We start from the raw sequence: 22,753 nt of genomic DNA, 5'->3' as shown, positions 1-22,753 counted from the left end.
GAATGAAACGACAGTTTGAAAAAAATCTCTGGAAAAAATCCAGAATTCACATTTGATCTGAGATCCATCCTCGATGCCAGAAACAAATGTGTGTTTTCCAAATTGTCCGACAGCCAAACGTCTGATTCCTCTCTGCCTCATTTCACTCATTAGATCCTTTCAACCTGAAAACAAAACTCTGGGACGGGGAAGGCGCTCACCGATCTGAGACTGAGCCACCAGCGTGGACTTCCTGTCGCACAGCGGCGAGAACGGCAGCCCAAGCTCTGCTTCTTTGTCACCCTGAAGAAAAAGAATTTAGTTTCTCAGAAACACACATTTACCCCCCACAGTCATCACACAAACACACCCCCTTCACACGGGGCTTTAGTTGGTCTGAGTTCTGACTGAAGGGATTTTAGGCAGAACTGTTTTCTATTGTCAGAAGGTTGAGTTCTCTAAGAGACATTTTCATCTGCAGAATAGAATAGAATAGAACAGAATATATTATAATTATATAATTATAATTTGCTAACATTTTTGGCTATTTTGCTTCTTCTGAGGTTTTTAGATAGATAGATAGATAGATAGATACTTTATTAATCTCTGCAGAGAGAAATTCCCTGTCTGGTAGCTCAACCATGCACACCAGCAGTCACACTAAAAAGACATAAGATCAAGATATAAGATCTGTGCTAATTTAGAGTTTAGCTAAAATTCTATCAACATGCTAACGTTTTTGGCTAATTTGGCATCTACTAAGGTTTTTTTTATCCTAATTTAGAGTTTAGCTTCTATTTTAGCAACAGGCTAACGTTTTTGACTAATTTAGTTTACTGAGGAATTTAAGGCTGTTTCTGAGTGGAGCTAGTATTTTAGCAATAAGCGAGCCGTTTTGGCTAATTTGGCATCAAATGAGGTTTTTATTTGCTAATTTGGAGTTTAGCTAACATTTTAGCAACATGCTAACATTTTTGGTTAATTCTGTTTACTGAGGAATTCAGGGCTATTTTGTATTTTAGCTCATATCAAAGCAACAAGCTAGCTTTTTTGGCTAATTTGGCATCTACTGAGATTTTGTATGCTAATTTGGAGCTTAGCTAATATTTTAGCAACATGCTAACATTTTTGGCTAATTTCTTATCTGATAAGGGTTTTTTATGCTAATTTAGAAATTAGGTTCAATTTTAGCAACAGGCTAACCTTTTTGACTAATTTAGTTTACAGAGGAATTTTAGGCTGTTTTGGAGTTTAGCTAGTATTTAAGCAACACCCCAGCTTTTTGGCTAATTTGGCATCTACTGAGGTTTTTTTATGCTAATTTGGTGTTTAGCTAATAGTTTAGCACCATGCTAACTTTGAGTTAAACTCCAAATTAGCATAAAAAAACCCAGTTGTCGCTTAAATACTAGCTAAACTCCAAAATAGCCTAAAATTCCTCAGTAAACTAAATTAGTTTGGCTAATTTCTTATCTACTGAGATTTTTTATGCTAATTTAGAATTTAGCTTTTATTTTAGCAAAACGCTAACTTGTTAGACTAATTTAGTTCACTAAGGAATTTTGGGTTGTTTCTGAGTTGAGCTAGTATTTTAGCAATAAGCTAGCTATTTTGGCTAATCTGGCCTTTACTGAGGTCTTTTTATGCTAATTTGGAGTTTAGCTAATAGTTTAGTACCATGCTAACTTAAAGCTAAACTCCAAAATAGCCTAAAATTCCTCAGTAAACTAAATGAGTTTGGCTAATTTCTTATCTACTGATATTGTTTATGCTAATTTAGAATTAGAATTTAGAATCAGAATTTTATGAATTACACACAGCAGAGTAAGTCAGAATTATTTTTCCACAAAGAGAATCTGGAGAGAATTCAAGACCTAAACGAAGTGAAGAATGTTTTCGCCTCAGAAATCCTCAGTTAGACAGATGGACGTCGCATCAGCACCAAGTGATGTGATGAATGGAGACCCCAGAGGACTCTGACGGCCAGGTGACCCTCTCACCTGTCTGAAGAACTCCTCCAGCAGCGAGGTGGTCCAGCGGTGGTGGAGGTCCCAGCTCTTGGCCGGGTGGCTGATGTCGGCCGTGTGCAGCAGCAGCGACAGAGCTTTGGGCTTGTCGATGCTGAGGAGGAGAAGACATTGATGAAGGACAGAGTCTTCATCGCTCTGAGACACGCACGGCCGTGCCATCTCGATTAAGCAGCACGTTTGACGTGTTTGCTGTCGGGGAAACGCAGATGTCAGGTTTGATGTGCCAAAAGTAAAAGAGAACATCTACACAGCGATCAGCTGACTGTGTTGTAGGTTTTAAACGTCCTAAAGCGATGTCTTTGTCAAAGACGACTTCCTAACATCTCTCTGAAGATCTGTGTGAAAAGATCTCAACAATATTGTTAAACCTCTGTAACACCAGGACTGGAACCACCAAACCAACGTTTGAGCTGAGGAGGCTTCTGATCCAGTAATGAACCAGATCACAGGAACCACGAAAAAAAGAGATCATTATAGAAATGAGCTTCTTCCCTGAGAAACAATGAATCAAACTCTATCCGACGATCATACAGCCAATGGATTCAATGTGATGTGAGTGTGTGAATGAATAAGAGCAAATGTCTAATTATGATTAACAGCTACTATAATGTCAAGATGAACATTTTCTTGTATTTTCTAATCAATTTATCAATTATTAGATGAAAAATATTTGATATATTGATGTATTTTATTGTCTTTTTAATTGATTAAACTAAACTAATTAAAATATGCCCTTCATAAAACTACATCGCAGACAGAACTAGAAACGTGGCATTACCTGAGATAATGCTAGTATGAATGCTTTTGGCTGCTGAAGATGCTGAAGCTTTTGCTCAAAATTGTGATGCAATTTATTTTAAATGCAGAAGGGATTTGCTGAAAATGCTAAATTTGCTAAAAGACTGGAAATTTCATTAAAGAACTATGAGAGAGCGCTGAAGTTGACCTAAGTTTCTGAACAATCTGTGGTAAAATTGCTTAAAAATCCCTAATACACACAATTTTTTCAAAATATTTAGAATGTTGCTTAAATATGAGCCTAAAAAAATCTTACAGGATGACAAATTAGCCAAAAAAGCTATTGTGTTGCTTAAATATTAGCTAAACTCCAAAACAGCCTAAAATTCTTCAGTAAACTAAATTAGTCAAACATGTTAGCATTTTGCTAAAATAGAAGCTAAATTCGAAATTCACCTGAAAAGCCCCAGTAGATAACAAAATAGCTAAAAGTGTTAACATGTTGCTAAAATATTAGCTAAACTCAAAATGTGCATAAAAAAACTTCAGTAGATGCCAGATTAGCCAAAAAAATTCTTTAAAAGGTATAAATACGTATAAAATAAGTGTAAAATAGTTGATAAACGATGTACAAAATATTAGCTTAACTCCATTTTTTTTAAATTACAATGAAATAATAAAACATCTCATGAATATGTTTAAAGGTTTGTTGATAATCTACTTAAAATGTTGAAATTTGGAGACTTTCTCATTCATTTGCTATGGGTCATATTTTGTTTAATACTTCAAAAATGTTAAAGTTTATGAATACCAAAAATACAATCACTAATGTCCTGAATGTTTTGATACCACGATTGATGAAATCTCTGAAAGTGTGAGTTTTAACATGTCAAAAAACATCCAGAAAAGATCAGGAGAATCACTGTAGTGTGAATATCTACTAAACATTTACACTATAAAATAAAGTCTCCTGGGATCATAAGAGTTGAAGTCAATAATAATAGAATAAAATACTAATAAAAATGAATTCATATGAAAAAAAAGTACCATAAATAAGTAGAGTATGCACTCAAACCCACCTCACGTAGTGGTGATCAAAGTAATCTGTGGTGATCAGTGATTTTGTTATTTATCTGATGAACGTCTTTTGCTCTCCTGCCTGATCACACTTTGCTCGGAGTTTGTAATCAGCACAGCTGCTTCTGCTAATTACTCCCTCCGTGTATTCAAATATTTGGGGTCTGTCCAAACCCCCATTTTTTATGAAAAAGATGAATCTTTTCTTGAAGTAACTTTGTGTTTCATTTGAAAACGACATTCAAAATCACTGAATGGAAAGGGAAGAAGATCTTTTCAGTTTCTTTGACCTGCATTTGCCAAGAAGAAAAATAAAAACTGAAAGACATTTTTCTTTTGGTCTCAGCTTCTCCTCATCTCACATTTTGTTCCTCATGTTTCAGCTTCTAACTTCTTTCTTTTTCAGTAACAGATGAAGTTTCCTGGAGCTCCGCTGTGAGTCTTCTGCTCCCAGGTCCTTCAGAACCTCCTTCACTGACATAACTGTGCTTCTCGTTAAACTGACAGATGTGTTGCAGGAACTGAACATAGAAAAAAGACACTTATGACAGATTACACACTAAAGTACACACAAGTATTCACAACACAAGGTTGGACAGAGGTGAGAATGACGGGCTCACATTTCTCCTCCGTCCGCTTGACTGCGGGAGTGCGCAGTAAGCAGCCTGCAGCGCTCTGGTTTCAATTGCTTATTAGAGCCTATTCAGCAGAGCTGTGCACGTGCACGCCCACGAGCATGTGCTGATTGCTTTAGAGTGTGACCCTTCATTCATGATGCATAATCACAGATCTGCAGAGAGCAGCACCAACATCACTCCAGTGAACTCACTACGGAAGCCGTTTGGTCCAAAAAGCTTTTTCAGTTTCATGTGACAAATTAGAACTACAGGTCGACGAGGCTGTTCTTATGTTTATCACTGTTTTTATTTTACTATTAGTTTTTTTATTTAATTATATATATATAATTTCTGTAATCTTCACAGAAAAAATAATGCTAAAACAATAAAAAATGATATATAGCATAACTTGTAATAGATTAATAGCTGAAGATGCTTAAACTGATAGCTGAAAACACTGAAGCCGATAGCAAAATATTAAAATGCCAAATTAGCTAAAAAAAAAAGTCTAAATTAGCCAAAGCTAGCATGTAACTGAAATATTAGCTAAATGCCAAATTAGCCTAAATAACTGAAAAAAGCCTAAATTAGCCACAGCAGCAAGCATAGAGCTGAAATTTTAGCTAAATGCCAAACAAGCCTAAAAAACTGGAAACGTGTCTAATTTAGCCAAAACAGTTTGGGGGGCCGGGCCAAATGTGGAGGAGGGCCGGCCCCGGCCCACGGGCCGTAGTTTGGGGACACCTGCTTCATAGTAATTTATCTGCAGCTTAATGATTCACTCTGACCTTCTACTGATCTATTGTGACCTTTTCATTATGATTACACCGTTTTTAGCCAAAATTAAACAAAATTTGGCGTTTTCTAGGACATAGTTTCTGCAGAGCGGCAGGAGTTCATCAGAGTTGTTCATTGCTGCTGGCATAGAGCAACCCCACCCCCTCTACCCTCTCTGCTGATGAAAGCTCTCTGTTTACACCCTCTCCTGCTAGCTTACAGCTCCTCACACCTAAAGCTAACATTAGCGAAGCAACAAAAATGGCGGCCAATATCGTTTCGATCCATCCGTACAGTTTAGATCCAGACTCCAGCTCAGACGAGGAAAACAAAGACGTTCATGGATCTGTTTGTCTGGAAGTGGATGCATCCGAACGTATAACATGTAGATTTTCCAACTGAATTTTTTCTTCTGCTCCCAGTTCACAATAAATAAATACTCAGAGAGGTAATTTTAACTTTAATTTGTCCTCCATCATCATAAAAATCCCACAGAACATGTTAACAGCTCCATCCAGAAGAATGGAGTCGTATTGTTTCGGTTGAACTGATGGAAGTCCAGAGAGGCGAACAGAAAACACATTTATCACCAAAATAGCTCTCAGTACTTTTGTCAATCAGCTTGAGAAAAAGTGTTTGTGAGTTTGACATGAGCGCAGAGCCGGAGCTAAAATAGGATTAAATAGTTTCTCAAGTGCATAAATTGTTGTGAGGCTCAGAGCCTCTTTAGTTCAGATTGTTTTTGGCTTTGTTGTTTCTGAGTTCTTTGACTTTGTGTTCCCTCAGAAACAACCTCAACAGGCTTTAGCTCGTAATCCTCACAAACACTTTCTACAAGTTAATTAACGCATTCTGCAAGTTTGACTTTATGTTAGAGTCGTCGTCTTTCCTCTAGTTCTGATGTGTAAACAGCCGCCGAATGAGACATTTGTGTCATTTTTACTCTAATGCTGCTTTTGCCTTAAGGTGAAAGGTCAGTTTGAAGATGCTATGTTTGCTGTCAGCGGTTCATGTACTGAATATGTGATAGTAGTTACGTCTGTAAATTAGATGTAGTAAATTATGGAGAAAAATCTATCTTAGAATCAATGACTTACGTAAAAACGACATTTTTGAAACCACCGACACGTCGTACTGTTTGGGTCTTTTCACGTCATTGTTCTGCAGAATAAATCCTATTATTTTACTTTGATGTTTTCCACTTACGTCAACATTTTTGCAGCTATGATCTGAGTTTTCAGTCTTTTTAATAAGAGAATTGTAGCGGTAACTGACTCAGAATTCATTAATCATGTGATGTTGTTTTCTCTCGTCAAAGCAAACTGATGCAGCGCTCCAAGGAACGTTGGAGGATAGTTTCAGGGCATCAGCCTCACAGTGAGGAAAAAGCAGAGACTGTCCAGAGAATGACCACAGAGCGGGACACAGAGGTCAAAGCGCTCCTCTTCGGATCCAACTGAATTTGACCAGAATCCTTTCCTTCTTCCTGTATTTTGATTGCTTCTTTTCAAACTAAATACTGTTTCCATCACTTCAGAAGAATTTTATTTTGAAATGAGAAAACCAAAGTAAAGTTGCAGCTGAGCGTGTTTGCTCCGTCCTCCCAGCAGAGTGGGATGTGGAATCAGAGCGAGCGAGTCAACAAGCCAGAAAACAAGCCGGAGCAGCAGGATCTGCTGGAGGGAAACATTTCCTGTTTTCTCTTCAGGTGCAGCAGAACGGGACTGCACCCGAAAACCTGCCAACTCTCTCCAGCCTCAGTTGTTTGTCACCACAGTGCGCAAATAAATTCCACTCTGCCAAGTGTGACGCGAGCGCACCATAACTCTGCTGCCGCCCGGCTCCAGCAGAGAAAAATAATCCCGTTTCCACCTGAGAGGCTCTGCAGCTTTCCCTCTGCTGCAGGCCTGCACTCGCTAATGGACGACCTCTGCTACTGCTTGGCAGGAACTCTGCAGGTAATTCTGATTCTGTAAATTCATTTGACTGTTCCACAGCACAAACAATTATATTCGGTTGTTTTCCATGCTTCTTCTTAATGCTTTAGCAGCAGGATCGTGGGAAAAAGTCATCAGAAAAAGCAGGACTGACCTTTCAGGTTGTTGTAGGAAATTTTTCATGGCCTTGACCTGCTGGAAGTGGCAGGACATGTCGGTGGCCAGAACCATCTCCACCACCAGAGCCCGAAGTTCTCTGGACCAAAAGAGAAAAAACAAACACGTTTTTGATCTACTTTAAAGCCTTCCTCGTGTTCTTCTCAGTAAGATTTTGTTTTTTTAGCTCAAATCACAAAAGCTGTCAAAGAAAAGACAAAAACATACTTTAGTTTAAATTAAAAATGAATTTTAAAATGCAAGACTTTTGAGACACAAATGGCTCCGGAGTCACAGGTTGCAGACTTCTGGTCTGGAGCAACCCCGCCCACTTTTACCCTCCCTGTTGCCGAGAGCTCTCTGTTTACATTCTCTCCTCTAGCTTACAGCCCCTCACACCATCAGCCTAGTCCTGCAACATAAATGGTGAGCTATATCTGAGCTATCTTATAATCTTAAACCAGATCAGACGAGGAGAACACAGACGTTCATGGATCTGTAAGTGGATGCATCAGAAAGGGGCGGAGCAGGGGGCCGGTGGCCCCGCCCACCGTATTTTCTATAGCCTTTTCAAACTGCAGTTTTTCCATCTGCGCCTGATTCACAACAATTTGAATAAAGAAATACACATAAGTTTAATTTTCTTTATAAATTTAATCAATCATCAGAAAAAGAAAAAAAATTTTTTTTCTTTTTAGCAAAGTGGATCTTTTAGTAAAGAGACACTTATTGTTCTAAGAAAAATGTCTTATTTTTCGTCTTATAAGAACAATTATCTTATCAAGAAATAAAACAAATAGTTTTAGGTTAAAAATTCTTGGTATTTTTTCCTACCCCACAGGCAAATTAAATTATTCAAAGATTCTAACAACATTTGACTCTATAAGGCCTGTTGTTGCAGTTTACTGCTGTGTTTCCATCGGGGATCTTCAACAGAGTTGTTGAAGCTTTGAAGCCGTCCAACTATCCGAATGTTTGATCTGTAGAAGTTCTAACGTTACTTTGGCGTTAGAGATCAGTGATCCGCGTTCATTTGACTGTTTTCACGTGATCGTTTCAGTGTCTGCACTAGTGACCTCCAGTCATCCTTGGAGAGGTTGTACAGGATGTTCATCTCGTCGTCGTCCTGCAGAAGGCGGTAGGCTGCGCTGACGTGATGACTCTCCAACACGGAGCGATCGTTGTACAGGATGGCTGTGTCCGACCTGTCAGACAGCAACACGGAAACCACTTTAGTTACAGAAAAACAACATCAGACGCAAACTCGGAATGAGCTACAGAGGACTTCCTCAGGGGATTAGTGATATCTTCTTGCAAATTTTGCTTTTATATATGTCATTTTAAAGAAATTCATTTAACAAATGAGCTAAATGTACTCACGAGTAACTAAATAAGCATGTAGGTTAAAGGGCAATTGTTGCAAAGTTTAGGGAATAAAAATGCCTCCTAAAGAAAAATGAACATTTTCAGAGAACTTTTGGTTGAAAACAATTCAGTGTAATTATCAGACTAGAACAGTTTCATGACCTGCAATAAAGCTAATGTGAATGCTTTTTAATGAAAGTAGTGAAGACTGGAAATTTTGCTTAAAAAATATGAAAGAGCACTGAAGTTCACCTAAATTTCTGAAAATTTGTAGTAAAATTGCTTAAAAATCCCTAATACACGCCAATTTTGCAAAAATATTTAGTGTGTTGCTAAAATATTAGCTAAACTCCAAATTAGCCTAAAAAAAAACACCTTAGTACCATAGATAACAAATTAGCCAAACATGTTAGCATGTTGCTAAAATATTAGCAAAACTCCAAATTAACATAAAAAAACTTCAGTAGATGCCAAATTAGCAAAATAAATAAATAAAAATAAAGCTAGCACATTGCATAAATGTTAGCTTACCTCCAAACTAGCCTAAAATTCCTCATTAAACTAAATTAGTCTAAAACATTAGCCTGTTGCTAAAATGGAAGCTAAACTCTAAATTAGCCTAAAAAATCGCATCTCAGTAAATAGCAAATTTGTAAAAAAAACTTTAGCGTGTTGCTAAAATATTAGCTAAACGATTAGACGATTAAAACATGACTATATTTAAAGGCTTTTTGCAACTAAGCATTCACACAATTATGTGACTAATGTGTCACTGTAAAAATTTTATTAGATTTGTCACTTTTTCGGCCTAAAACTCCAAAAGTTATGAGCTAAGTGCAGATTCAAGTCTCTTATCTTGAATATCTGAGTGGAATAAAAAGTAAAGTAACAGTTAATTTATATTAAAACATTTTTTCTTCTTGTTATAAAAGTTTGACTTGTTGTAAATGATTAAAAAGGTGAACAAAATTAAGAATCTAAGTGCTTTGGGTTTGAATTCATGTGCATCCATCCTATTATTTTTACTTCTCTGCGGCAGTGAGAATGCAGCCCCCCCCCCCGCAGATGAAAACATTGATCGGCTGAGTCACTGCCATACATTTTTAATTTGACCATCCATTACCTTGTCTGGATGTGGAAGTTGTTTGTGGTCCCCGTGTGCTCGTAGTCGTGCACCGCCGCCGCGAAGATCATGGCAAAGATCTCCAGTTCTGTCAGCCAGTGCTGGAGGCCGCGGGGGGGTGGACGGAGCGGCGGGCGGAGGGGCGGGAACAAGCACAGAAAACCAGGAGGGAAAATGTTAGACGGATTACAGAGAGATGGAGAAAAAATCCGAAACAGTGACGGGGTAAGAAGATGGAAAAATCATGAACGTAAGTGGAAAGAATGGACGGGAAATGAGAAACCAGCCAAGTGGAATTAAGGGAATAATTTTAAGGGAAAACATGATATAAAAGTCACAGAGAGAAATTTAGCATTAAAAATGCATTACCGTCACACATGAAAGGAAACAAATGGGGTTGGAGGGGGGGGCAAATGGAAGGAAAAGTTAACAAATTGTAAAATGAAAAAGTTCATTCTGAGATTTCAGTTTTGGCCCAAATCTTCCAGTTTTTAAACAGAAACACGTTTTCCTTTTTTCTGCTCCAAAACCGTCAGGAATGAGGATCTCACAGCGTTCTAGGAGCAAAGATCCACTGATCCAGTCAGATGATCCTGTTTGCGTCTTCTCGTACATGTGAAGGTTTTTCCAGGAACTCAAGTTTCTTCTTGCTAATTGGTTAATTTGTGTCTCTGATTTGTCGCTAAACTGCAAACTAAAGAATTCAAACCTTTTTTTATTTTTTATAGAAATCTAAGATATTTTTCCGGGTTTGAAGTTGCTTTAACTTCTCTTTGATCTACGGCATGTGTCAAAGTCAAGGCCCGGGGGCCGGATCCGGCCCTCCAGGTGATTCTATCCGGCCCTCCAGATCATTTTATTTCATTGTTATGAATCGCTCTTGCGCTCATTTCTAACTTGGATAATCTGACAAAACATATTTTTATAAAATAATATTCCCGCATTTTTATTATTCATAATTATGCTAAAGAAGTTACAGTTTTAAAGTTTTCAAAAATTAGCATTCTGCAGCTTTTTGGACTATTTTGGCATTTACTAAGATTTTTTTAGGCTGTTTTGGAGTTTAGCTAATATTTTAGCTACATGCTAGCTGTTTTCTTTAATTTAGGCTTTTCTTTTTAAGATTTTAGGTTATTTTGGAGTTATAGCTAATATTTACACACTAGCTGTTTTGGCTAATTTAAGCTTTTTTAAAGTTTTTAGGCTATTTTGGAGTTATAGCTAATATTTCAGCTACATGCTAGCTGTTTTGGCTATCCTAAGTTTTTCTTTTTAGTCTTTAAGGTTAATTTGGCATTTAGCAAATAATTTAGTTGGCTATCAGCTTAAGTGTTTTTCAGCTATCAGTTTTAGCATCTTCATCTTCATTTTCAGCTTCCAACATTCAGACTAGCATTATCACAGGTAATTCTATATATATCTAGTTCATAATTGTGTTAAAAAGTTACAGTTCTAAAGTTTTAAAAGTGTAGTTTCAGAGAGTTCAATAAATTATTATAGCGACTTAAGGTGATTTTGACCCCCTGTGTGATTGAGTTTGACACCCCTGATTTAAACCCATTAATCATGTTTATTAATATGTTAATAAAGCGTGTCAATCTTATTGTAAAGTGTTACCGATTCTCATATTGCTCTAAAATGAATCATTTCCATTTATTACACTATACTTTTTTGTCACTGTAATAAAAATAAACTTCAATTTAGTCTAAAAAACTCCAAATACAAAAAATTCTTTAGAACTAACGGGAAAAAAAAGTTTATTATTGAGCTGTATAACATTCAATTTTAAGTAATTCAGTCTAATACTTTTTTAACTTATTTTTCCCTCTCTTAGATTTTAGTTTCTTATAAGGTTTGTAGTTAAGTAAAAACAATGTTCTGCATGAACCAGCACTTTTACTACTTTACTTTCTTGTGATTTTCCTATAAGATAACTGCTTATTTCCTATTTTGAGACTCTCTTTTTGCATTGTAAGTGTGGATGTGGGTGTTAGGTCCTGCAAAAGACTGGACCTGTCCAGGATGTACCCCACCTTCCCCCGACAGTAGCAAAAGACTGGACCTGTCCAGGACGTACCCCACCTTCCCCCGACAGTAGCAAAAGACTGGACCTGTCCGGGACGTATCCCGCCTTCCCCCGACAGTCGCCGGGTTGGTTCCAGCCAACCCGAACAGCATCGATCAGGTTCTGACACGTGAAGTTCTGCAGAACAAACAGATGTTTTCTGCATTTTGTTTTGAAGCTAAAGTCCGTTTAGCTGCTAAACATCTGAGTGTGTGAAATCCTCTTTCCACATTTGCCCCTTCCTGCTCAGTAACCGTTTGGTGGTTCAAATCGACCATGGATTTGAACGCACGGTCTCAGGGCAGACTCTCAACCACAAGGCCACTAAGTTGGTTATGATGACTAATTGCCAGTAACGAGATAAGATAAGGAATAAGACTGAATCTGCAAGTTTCTGCAGCAGGAGCGAGCCGCGGCCCGCAGACATTCTCAGGAAACCAGTCGATATCGTGACTAATCAACAGTGGGCGGAGTCATTAGATCGGGGGGGTCAGAGCTCTGTGTTTCCTCACAGGCAGGCTTTATGAATGAGCTGTTGATTGTTGATTTAATGGAGTCTGGAGGGCCTGCAGAATGATCCATGACATTTTCCCGCTCTCGCTCCATTATCGTGGTTTCCTCCGCGAGGCGCAGCCCAGGAGACGCTCAGCGCCAGCAGCTGCCGGCCGCAGCCACCTTATTAAGGTGATTAAATAAAACAGAGGGAGCTGGGGCAGCCTTCTGGCGGGCTGGAGAGTTTCAACTCGGCCTGTTTGGGTTTTGAGGGAACTGATGTTGTGTCATAAAGTCCCCAAAGGAAGGACGTATGGATCACCGGATGTGAGGAGAACCACAGCAGCTGGAAGTCTGGAGGAAAACCATTTATTCATCATATTTACAGACTTTAAAGTTCAGTTCTTATTTTCAAAGGATTTGACATATTTGTTGTAATTCCAGCCAAAGTGGAAATGAGATCAACAGAACCTTTGATTTCATGAGCTGTTTATTGATCTAATGACTGTTTTTCCAAACGAGGAGCGGGTTAAGGCAGTTAAATTAGATACGAATACTTTTATTGCTTCGTGTTCTGCAACATAAACCTGATTATATTTGGTGCAATAAAAGAGAGAGACGTTCTGACTCAGAGCTGAATGTTGTGCATAAACTCATGAATATGTGCAGATATTTATATTTGTTTATGTATTTAGCTTTATTTCAGTGCTGCGGCTCTAATCTTGTTTAATTAAATTCACACTAATGACTTTTATACTTTTATTTGTTTAAATTTTATCTGCAGGATGCACTTTTACTTATTCGCTGTATATTTTATACTTACATTTTTATAACATGTATATTTATATTTGTTTTTGCACTGACGACCGCTTTAATCTGACTGTACAACAAAAGCACTTCTTCACATTTTTACTGAAAAAAAACTTCATCTTTTGCAGACACGACTAAAATATCCTCCATTTCATGCACAAATTTAGTTTTGCAATTAGCTTTCCTCTTTTAGACCAGTTTAGATCAACCACATGAGGCTCTTTGACCACTCCGTTGTGTCTTTCTTGTGAAAGAGAAACAAAAATGGTTTTAGTTTTAAAATTAACGTATTTGTATTAGAAGGTGCATGAGGAAAATAAAACAGATTGGTCAAACTTTACCAGTTGAAGCCCATCACTCCTCCAGGCTCTTAATGCTCCAATCCATCAAGCAGAGCGGCTTCATGTTTAGCCAAAGTCGTAGGAAAATATTTCGACAGATTCTGGAGCGTCGCGTACCACAAAAAAATCAATTTGAGATCAGTAAGTACAGCCAGATTCTACGCTTAAAGCACACCGGATGAGGGCTGCCACGATTAGACGTTACTTTAAATTATATTTATTCAGAGAGTAGTAAAGTTGAACAAAGTAGTGTTTAGCTCATATTTTAGCAACATGCTAACATTTTTGATAAATTTGTTATCCTCTGGGGTTTTTTACGCTAATATAGAGTTTAGCTTCTGTTTTGGCAACAGGTAAATGTTACAGCATGTCAGTTCTGTTTGGTTCTTTTTTCATTTTTTGTGTTCCTTCCTGTGCAGGTTGGCTGTGGCCTTTCCTGGAGGGCTCCGCCCCCTTCCTGTTGGCTCTCCATGGATTGGCACACAGCTGCCTGCACTTTAGGTGAATTTGTTTGAGGTGTATTTAAGAGGTTTTTTTTCCCTCCACTCAGTGTCGGAGTGTAGCTTATGTTCTGCCCTTTGTTTTAGATATCTTAGTATTCTGGTTTTGAGGTTTTCATGTTTGTGGATTTTCCCCCCACCTAATGTGGCGCTTTTTGTTTATTAAAGACTTTTATTTTATCCACTCTGGCTTGTGGTCTTGTCCTGCATCTGGGTCATCCTGATACCACCATGACAGTAAACCTTTCTGACTAATTTTTACTGAGGAATTTTGGGCTAATTTAGAGTTTAGCTTCATTTTAGCAACAGGCCAATATTTTTGACTAATTTAGTTTACTGAGGAACTTTGGGTTTTTTTGGAGTTTAGCTAGTATTTAAGCAATAAGCTAGCTTTTTTGGCTAATTTGACATCTGCTGATGTTTTTTTTGGGGGCTAATTTGGAGTTCAGCTCTAATTTAAGAAACACCCTAAATATTTTTGGAAAAATTGGCATGTATTAGGGATTTTTAAGCAATTTTACTACAAAATTTTCATAAATTTAGGTCAATTTCAGCGGTCTCTCATAGTTCTTTAACAAAATCCCTGCAGTAAATTACAGTCAATTGGAGCCAAATTTTTAGCAAAAAGTTTTAGCATCTTCAGCAACTATTTTTGTTAGCAAACAGTATTCACACAAGCATTATTGCAGGTAATGCAACTTTTCTAGATTAATTTTGTTTTAATAGCAGAAACTAATGAAGGACAGATGCTGCATCATTAAAAGTTGAATAAACTATCATCCTTATTATATTTATTTTTAGTTAGTTTAAAGCTAATGATGGTTAAGATGTGTGCTTAACATCCACTTTACATGACCCGATTAGTCGACTAATAATCGGTGATTAGTCGACTATTGAAATAATCGTTTATTGCAGCACTACAACGGATTATAAAGCAGATTGTCTGTAGTCTGAAGAACACACAACAAAGGTCACTTAGTTAGTTCTGAAGAAATTCTGGTTGTGATGCACCAGAAATGGTAAAACAATTTTTTCACTACTCAGATTTAAGGGTTAAGTTAGCCAAAACAGCTAGCATGCAGATGAAATATTAGCTAAACTCCAAATTAGCCTAAAAAATCCTTAATAAATCCCCAAATAATCCATAAATCTAGCATAATGCCATTACTTTCAACTTTACTACACTCTGACTCCATATAATGTAAAGTAACGACTAATCGATTATTAAATTAGTTGTCGATTAGTCGACTAATCATGGCAGCCCTAGTTTAGAGTCTTCTGGTAATCCAAGGAGTCTGTCAGAGCATCCAGGCCACTTCTCGGGTCATCTTTGGTTGGTTTCGCAACAATTTCAAGCAAAATCCGGCCTCTTCTCGAGTTCTGGTATTCCAGAAGCTTCTACATTGGATCCCTTTTCTTCTTGGAGTGCTCCAAGAAAAACTGGAGAATTTTGGCAAAGCAACATCCTCCCTGTCAAATAAATCCCCAGGTAAACTCAGGTGTAGCAAGCATTGAGGTCCAGGCTGACGAGCGTGTGTGACTGCATTTCTTCAGCTTTGCTGTTGACACGACGAGAGAAGTTACCGTTCTTTTCAAAACACGAAATGTTTGAAAACTGATCATGAAGGAGAAATTATTAATGACACTTTGTGCCCAGACAGAATAATGACCTCAAGTCTTTCATATATCAAATGGAGCTGTGAAAGAAAAGGCTTGAAGAAAGATTGACCAGATTTGACCACTTTGACATTTTACACCAAGTCTCTTCCAACTGTGAGTACATGTGAATAATATTGGGTAATGACAATCATGTGCTAAAAGCAGGTCCAAGAACCAACGTTCACTGCATTCTAGAACCTGTTAAGTAAATCGCATGATAATGTTCTGTTTTTCTACGTACCTTAAGGTGGCTGTTTGAGCCTCAAAGGAACCACATGACACACCGCGCTCCCATTAAGATTCTGTTGCTAACCTCTACAACCAGATCAACGTGTGACTAAAGCTTCAGATACTCACCACCATGCCCGTCTTGAGCAGCAGGTAGTGGACGGTCTGCGTGACGTCGGCGGCGTGAATCAGGTTGTGGTAGGGGTTTTTGTGTTTGCTGTATCCGACCTCTAAAGCCTCCACAAATGACACCACGGCCGAGATGGGAATCTGATCGGAGGAAACGGAAGCGTGAGTCCCAGTGAAAACGGTCAGATGATTATGTATTCACATCAGCTTTATGGGCCTGGTCATTTACTCCTAGACGCTGTCACTAGAGTGGATCATCTTAGACGGGTGGGGGCCGTATGAAAACTATCAGGGGAGATGAGGAGGGTCCAGAGCGTTCATAAAATGATCACCGCTCAAGTGCAACCATATAATCTTGGAAGTGGAGCGCCTGCTTCCATCAAGCTGAGTACTTAGCGTTCCTGCGATTCATCTCCATGACTTTACCTTGAAGCGACTAATAAGATCATATCTTGTGAGCAACTCGTAGAAGATGAATTTGAGGGCGTGATCCCCACTGGCTTCATTCAGAGCGAAGACATCAAACGACCACTTGTCAACATTCTGCGTGGGAAAGAAGAAGCATTCAGACACCGCTCCCATCATTTTATCTTCCTGGAAAAAACCATCAGAACTAATTAAAAACGCCGAAAGCAAAAGCCTGAGTGGCTCATTTCTGTCACACATGAGCTAAAAAAGGTGTTGTTTATTTTTGTTGGTGCTCATGTTAATACCTTTAGCACAGATATGACAGACGCCGGGTAGCTGAGTCCCACCATGTTGGAGGTGCGTCGGTACATTCTGTTTGAGAAAGATAAAGACATCAAATGAGCAGAACCGGTACTAAACCCGGCCTGGTAGCTGCCCCCCCCCAACAAGAGAGCCACACAAGTCAGGGGGAGAATCTCTCAATGATGAACCTTCATGCTTCTGTTTTTTGATTTATTACTGAAAACAGAATTTCAACCAAAAACGAGAAAAAATTAGCCAAAAACAAGATTTAGATTTCATTTAATCCACAAAACATTAGATGACAGTTGAATAGCATCAGTAAAACAGAAGCTTCCATTAAGGCAGAAGTGTCAAAGTCAATCGCACAAGTGGGCAAAATCCAAAACACACTTTAGGTCGCGGGCCGATCAGGATAAACATTTATGGAACACTATAAAACTACATTTTCAAAGCACTAAAACTGTAAATTTTTAACATGAATTATGAACTAGATGTATAGCATTACCTGATGCTAGTGGGAAGGCTGTAAACTGAATTTGGCAACTGAAGATCAAAGCTGAAACTGCAGCTGATAGCCAGTTAAAATATTAGCTAAGTGCCAAATTTGCCTAAAAAACTTAAAAAAAACTTAGGTTAGCCAAAACAGCTAACATGTTGATGGAATAATAAAACTTCAAAATAACCCCCAAATAACTAAAAAAGGCTAAATCAGCAAAAACAACTAGCATGTAGCTGAAATGTTAGCTAAATGCCAAATTAGCCAAAATGGCTAAAAGTAAAGCCCAAATTAGCTAAAACAGCTAGCATGTAGATGAATTAAAACAGCCTAAAAAATCGTGGTAAATGACAAAATAGTCCAAAAAGCTAAGAGACTGCTAATCGTAACTTTTTAACATAATTAGGAATAATAATATTATTCCAGAATAAATCAACTTAAACCTTAAATAACTTTCAATATTTTACTCTCCATAAAAATATATTTTGTCAACATTGTACAAGTTAGAAATGACCACAAGATAATATCGGGTCATTAATAACAATAAAAGAAAAAGGATTTGGAGGGCCGGATCCGGCCCCCGGGCCTTGACTTTGACACGTGTCTTTTTTTAAATTTCTATTTTTCTCCCTTCCTTTCTTCCTCCTGTACAGTAACGATAAAGATGATTACATGTTTGAGGCTCACTGATAAATAAAGTTTCTTTGTAATGAAGTCTTGAAGACAGACGAACGAGCACAGCCAGGCTGGTCAAGGTCACAGTATCTGTGTTTCATGACACATACCGTATTTTCTGGAGTATAAGTTGCAGTTTTTTTCATAGTTTAGCCATCAAAAGGTTCATACATTTGTTATTTTCCCAGTTAAAATGGTTTGTCTCCTCTAACAACCACTAGAGGGCGCTGCATCTGAGTGTAAGTATCTGCTACTGACAGCTGCAGAAGAAGAAGTGTCGGCCAAAACAAACATGGAAGAGAATCTGATTGTTTTTCTATTAAATTCTGATATTTTTCTTGTACAGATCAAAACATTAGTATTCTTGTATTTATTTCTTTATATATTTGTTAGCTAATCTTAGTTTGGTGGATTTAGTCTGAAATGTTGACTTTTAGGAGAAAAGTGTGACGTTTTAAATGCGACTTATATGGTTTTCTCCTTCTTGATTGGACATTTTTTGCTCTTGAGACTTATACTCTGGAAAATACGGTATGTGTAAAACTTTATCGAAATGTCTAAAAACAGAATTTTGCAATTACTCTGTTTCCATGAAATTATAATTATGCAAATAAAAATGAACCAACTCACGCGATAAATCATCCAAAACCACGACGATGGATGAGAACAAGTACTGTTTATGTTGATTTTGTGGTCGCGTGCTGAACAGCTAGACCCAGAATCTGTTACCTTTGACGCTGAAAGAGTCTTCAGGGTCAGTTTGTCACAGAAGGAGCAACGAAATATCACTTCATCTTTTACTATTATGATTAACATCAATATAAATGTATCGTTTTTTGGCAGAAATGAAACATGAACACAGAGAGAAAATAACTTCTTTTTCAAAATGCAAAAAAAATTTGTCACTCTTGATATGACATCCTTTCAAAATAAAAGAAATAGTCTCAGTGCAGCAAATGTAGATTGACGTCGGCAGTGATTTACAAATTAAACTAAAATGAAACAAGGTCCAGTGTGGTGCATCTCAGACAGAAATGTGTAAATTTAACCAATCAAAATAAAATCAAAGCTAATTTTGTGACCTTTACCCTGTTTTTAAACTTAAAATCCTTGAATCTGTTTAAATATAGTTAAAAGCTTTATAATGTGAATTTTTGTGACCTCCAATTGAAACTTTGTGGAACTCGGCGCTGGTTGTGATTTGACAGAGGAGCTGTGGATCCAACAATTCCACGAGAGATGCTGAACTTCTGATGAGCTGTGACGCTGCTTGCTTCATTCTAAACGGCTTATTGTTTTAAAGATATCTTAATTTACAATATAAAAATCTGAAGTGAAGTAACAGTAGAGCCATAACTATACGCATTATTTAGTTTCAGCAGATTGTATGTGGAGAAACGAGAAGGAGAATCAGCTGAAACAGTTTAGAGAATCTCAGTAAAACTTGTTTTTATTTGTTAAACTTAAATAGTTCAAATGATTGAATAAAAGAAAATCAATACAAAATTTTATTAAAATCAGGGATTCTTTAAAAAAAAACAAAAGTTTCCTTTCAATGTTTGAGTTAAACATCTGTCCTCCATTTTTTTGGGAATTATTTAAAATAACCTGAATTATTAATTTGTGAAAATGTTAATTTTTCACAGCAAAATATTCAACAATGCTTTCAGCTGCAGGAGAAAAGTGATGTCATTACTGCTTGAGATCTTTTGTTTTTGAAGTAAGACGAACTGGTTTAAATATTTATTATTGACATTTGCACGTTTTCTACCTAAACTTCAATAGTTTTTAATCATAAATGGCAAAAAGAGAAGCAGAAAGACACCAAATGTGAAGACACATTAGAAGTTTAGCTATAGATGGACTTAAAAAATCGAAATTGTCGAGATTTTTAATATTTTTGCAGCTAAAATGGAAAAAAGAGGTTTAGACATTTTCTAAAACCTTTAGATAACCTTGTTTTGCACACTAACCACATTGTGCTGATAGAACTTCTTTAAATGGCTTAAGGCTTCTTTAATTATTAAAGTTCTTTGGCAGCATGACCTTTTGGTCATCTATCACCAGGTTTAGATTTAAATGATTCAAAGAAACCCTGATATTTGTAAATCAGAGACGGAGACTCCACAAACATGGGTGTCACAGACGCGTTACCTTTCCACAAAGATGCCGGCCTGAACGGCGTGCACGATGCTGCGGAAGCGCGGCTTCTCTTCATTTCGCCGCAGCATCAGCCCCATCTGTCTGGTGAAAGTGGAGGCCAGCCAATCCCGCACCTCTGAAGGCACCGAGTCCGACTGGATGTCACTGAGCTCATCCTCCGTGTCCACCAGCCGCCTGAGGGGAGAAGCATGATGGGAACATGGCAGAAGTAAACCGGTCCAAACCAGAAGCTCTAGAGCAGGAGAGTCAAACTCAGTCGCACAAGGGGCCAAAATCCAAAACACCCCAAAGAACGCGGGCCGAACAGGATAAAAATGTATTAAACACTCTAAAACAACAATTTTAAAACTTAAAAACCGTAACTTTTTACCAAAATTATGAACTAGATATACAGCATTACCTGCAATACTAGTGTGAATGCTGGAAGCTGAATTTGGCTACTAAAGATGCTGAAATTGATAGCTTAAAACGCTGAAGCTGATAGCTGAAAATACTTAAGCTGATAGCCAGCTAAAATATTAGCTAAATGCCAAATTAGCTGAAATCATTAAAAAAAAAAAAAAAAACTTTGGCAAGCCAAAACAGTCAGCTTGTAGCTGAAAAAATAGCAAAACTTAAAAATATTGAAAAAAAACTGAAAAAAAGCTAGCTTGTAAATATTAGCTAAACTCCAAAACAGCCTAAAAAAGCTTAAAAAGGAAAGCCTAAATTAGCCAAAAGAGCTGTCGTGTAGCTGAAATATTTGCTAAACTGCAAAACAGATGAAAAAAACGTAAAAATAAAAGCCTAAATTAGCCAAAAGAGCTAGCATGTAGCTGAAAACATAGCTAAACTTAAAAATATCCTTAAAAACGGAAAAAAACATGTAAATATTAGCCTTAGTCCAAAACAGCCTAAAAAAATCGTAAAAAGACTAAATTAGTCAAAACAGTTAGAATGTCGCTGAACTATAAGCTAAACTCTAAAAAAAAAAAAAAAAAACCTAAATTAGCCAAAAACAGCTAGCATGAAGGTGTATATTAGCTTAACTCCAAAATACCCTAAAAAATCTTAGTCCAAATAGTTAGCAGAATAACAATTTTTAAAACTTTAACTTTTTTACATAATTATGAATTAGTAAAAGGCAGGAATATTATTCCAGAATAAAAACTTTCAGTATGTTACTCTCTATAAAAATATATTTTGTCAAAAATTACACAAGTTAGAAGATAACATCAGGTCATTAACAATAATAAAATAAAATGATCTGGAGGGCCGGATCCGGCCCCCGGGCCTTGACTTTGACACACGAGGACTAGAGGGAAACCGGAGAACACCACACAGGAAAAGATATTCTGTTTGTAGATCCAAAAAGCCCAGGATGTTAAAGAGTGACATAACTCACCATTGAGGGAAAGAGGAAAGCCTCTGAACTGAAAACGTGTTCTTATGGCAAACATAAAGCTCAGATGGAACTTCATCCTGATGGGTCAGACCGTCGCTGACCCTAATCTGATGATGGGACCATAAGATGAGAGGTTATATAATTCAATAAGCCCGCCTCATAACTCATTCAATTAGTGAGGCAGAGTCTGGAATTGTCCGACTTTGGTCATTTGCCATGAGAACCGTATTTTCGGGACCTTTACAAAACACTTCTGTATCTAACTTCACCAGAAGGTCACAAAACTTTCCAAAAGTCACAGGTCACAGTGACAAACAGCCCTTTTTGTTCTTTCTGAATGTACATACCATCTGCCAAAGTTTGCCATGCAGAAATTCAGTGGTGAAAGAAAATTGAGAGAAAATGTTGTAAGACAAGTGTTCATAGTACTAAAACACGATACTAAATAATAAAGTAATAAAATATTGATCCAAATTTAGAATATTACTCATAATTTTCTATATTTATATAAGTTTTTATATCCAAACAAAACAAAGTAAATAGTATTAATCTATAATGAATCAATATAACTTATAAATTAGTGTTTTTAAAGCTTTTACTCAAAGTAAAAAAAAGTATCAAAATTTCAATATTTCAATTTTTAGGATTTGTAGCAATTATACCATCAGGAAAACCATTTTATTTCATTTCTAACAAATTCACGGATGAATATTTTAAATAGTTTCAATATGTCTATTGGGGATGCCAGTTTTGGGTTAGAACTGAACCGTGTGTTAAACCATTGAACTGAATCGAGGTGAAAGTGAGTCTTTACTGCAAACCAGTAAGTCTAGGAGGAAAGGCAAACGTGGGTGTTGTGGAAAACTTAAAGATTTCACATTTGTAGTTTTCTTTTTACATCAGGCTTAGTATTAACCAACTGAAAAGTTTTTTCTGCTTGTTAGACTTTTCCAATTTTTTACTTTTACGTTGTTTCTTTTTCCACCTAGCAAGCCCAGGTGACCCAGATGGTTTAAAAGTAGCAGAAAATGTGGGTCCTCAAATGGGTTTGTCTGCAGTTTCTATGGTGGCCCGCCTGTGTTTGCCCTCATTGGCTTAAGTGGAGATTCAGCGGCTCGGCTCGCTACGCTAACCAGCCGCCTGGTGGACAGCGCTGTGTGCTAGCGAGGTTGGCTGTAGAGAGAACTTATTTTCTTAAAAAAATATATATATATGTTGTTCACTTTCAGCTTATCCCTTTCGGGGTCGCCACAGCGTAACAGCACCCACTGTTTCGCATCAGTGATTTGGCAGAGTTTTTA

General features: G+C 37.3%; 1 protein-coding gene across 9 annotated transcripts in view; it reads right to left on the bottom strand.

Annotated features, from left to right (window-relative positions):
• pde1cb (phosphodiesterase 1C, calmodulin-dependent b) overlaps nt 1-22,753 on the bottom strand; it is a 149,661-nt gene that overhangs the window by 6,172 nt on the left and 120,736 nt on the right. For all 9 annotated transcript variants that reach the window (XM_024274010.2, XM_036216429.1, XM_024274011.2 and 6 more), the window contains 9 exons: nt 20,060-20,242; nt 16,737-16,803; nt 16,450-16,566; nt 16,024-16,164; nt 9,800-9,900; nt 8,388-8,516; nt 7,310-7,411; nt 1,980-2,100; nt 201-282 (listed from right to left, as the gene is read on the bottom strand). In XM_024274010.2, coding sequence (XP_024129778.1) covers nt 201-282; nt 1,980-2,100; nt 7,310-7,411; nt 8,388-8,516; nt 9,800-9,900; nt 16,024-16,164; nt 16,450-16,566; nt 16,737-16,803; nt 20,060-20,242 — 1,043 coding nt within the window. The remainder of the gene's footprint in view (nt 1-200; nt 283-1,979; nt 2,101-7,309; nt 7,412-8,387; nt 8,517-9,799; nt 9,901-16,023; nt 16,165-16,449; nt 16,567-16,736; nt 16,804-20,059; nt 20,243-22,753) is intronic.

This window comes from Oryzias melastigma, linkage group LG17, assembly GCF_002922805.2.
Source record: "Oryzias melastigma strain HK-1 linkage group LG17, ASM292280v2, whole genome shotgun sequence".
NCBI classification, from domain to species: Eukaryota; Metazoa; Chordata; class Actinopteri; order Beloniformes; family Adrianichthyidae; genus Oryzias; species Oryzias melastigma.
This window is presented reverse-complemented; position numbering and strand designations above follow the sequence as displayed.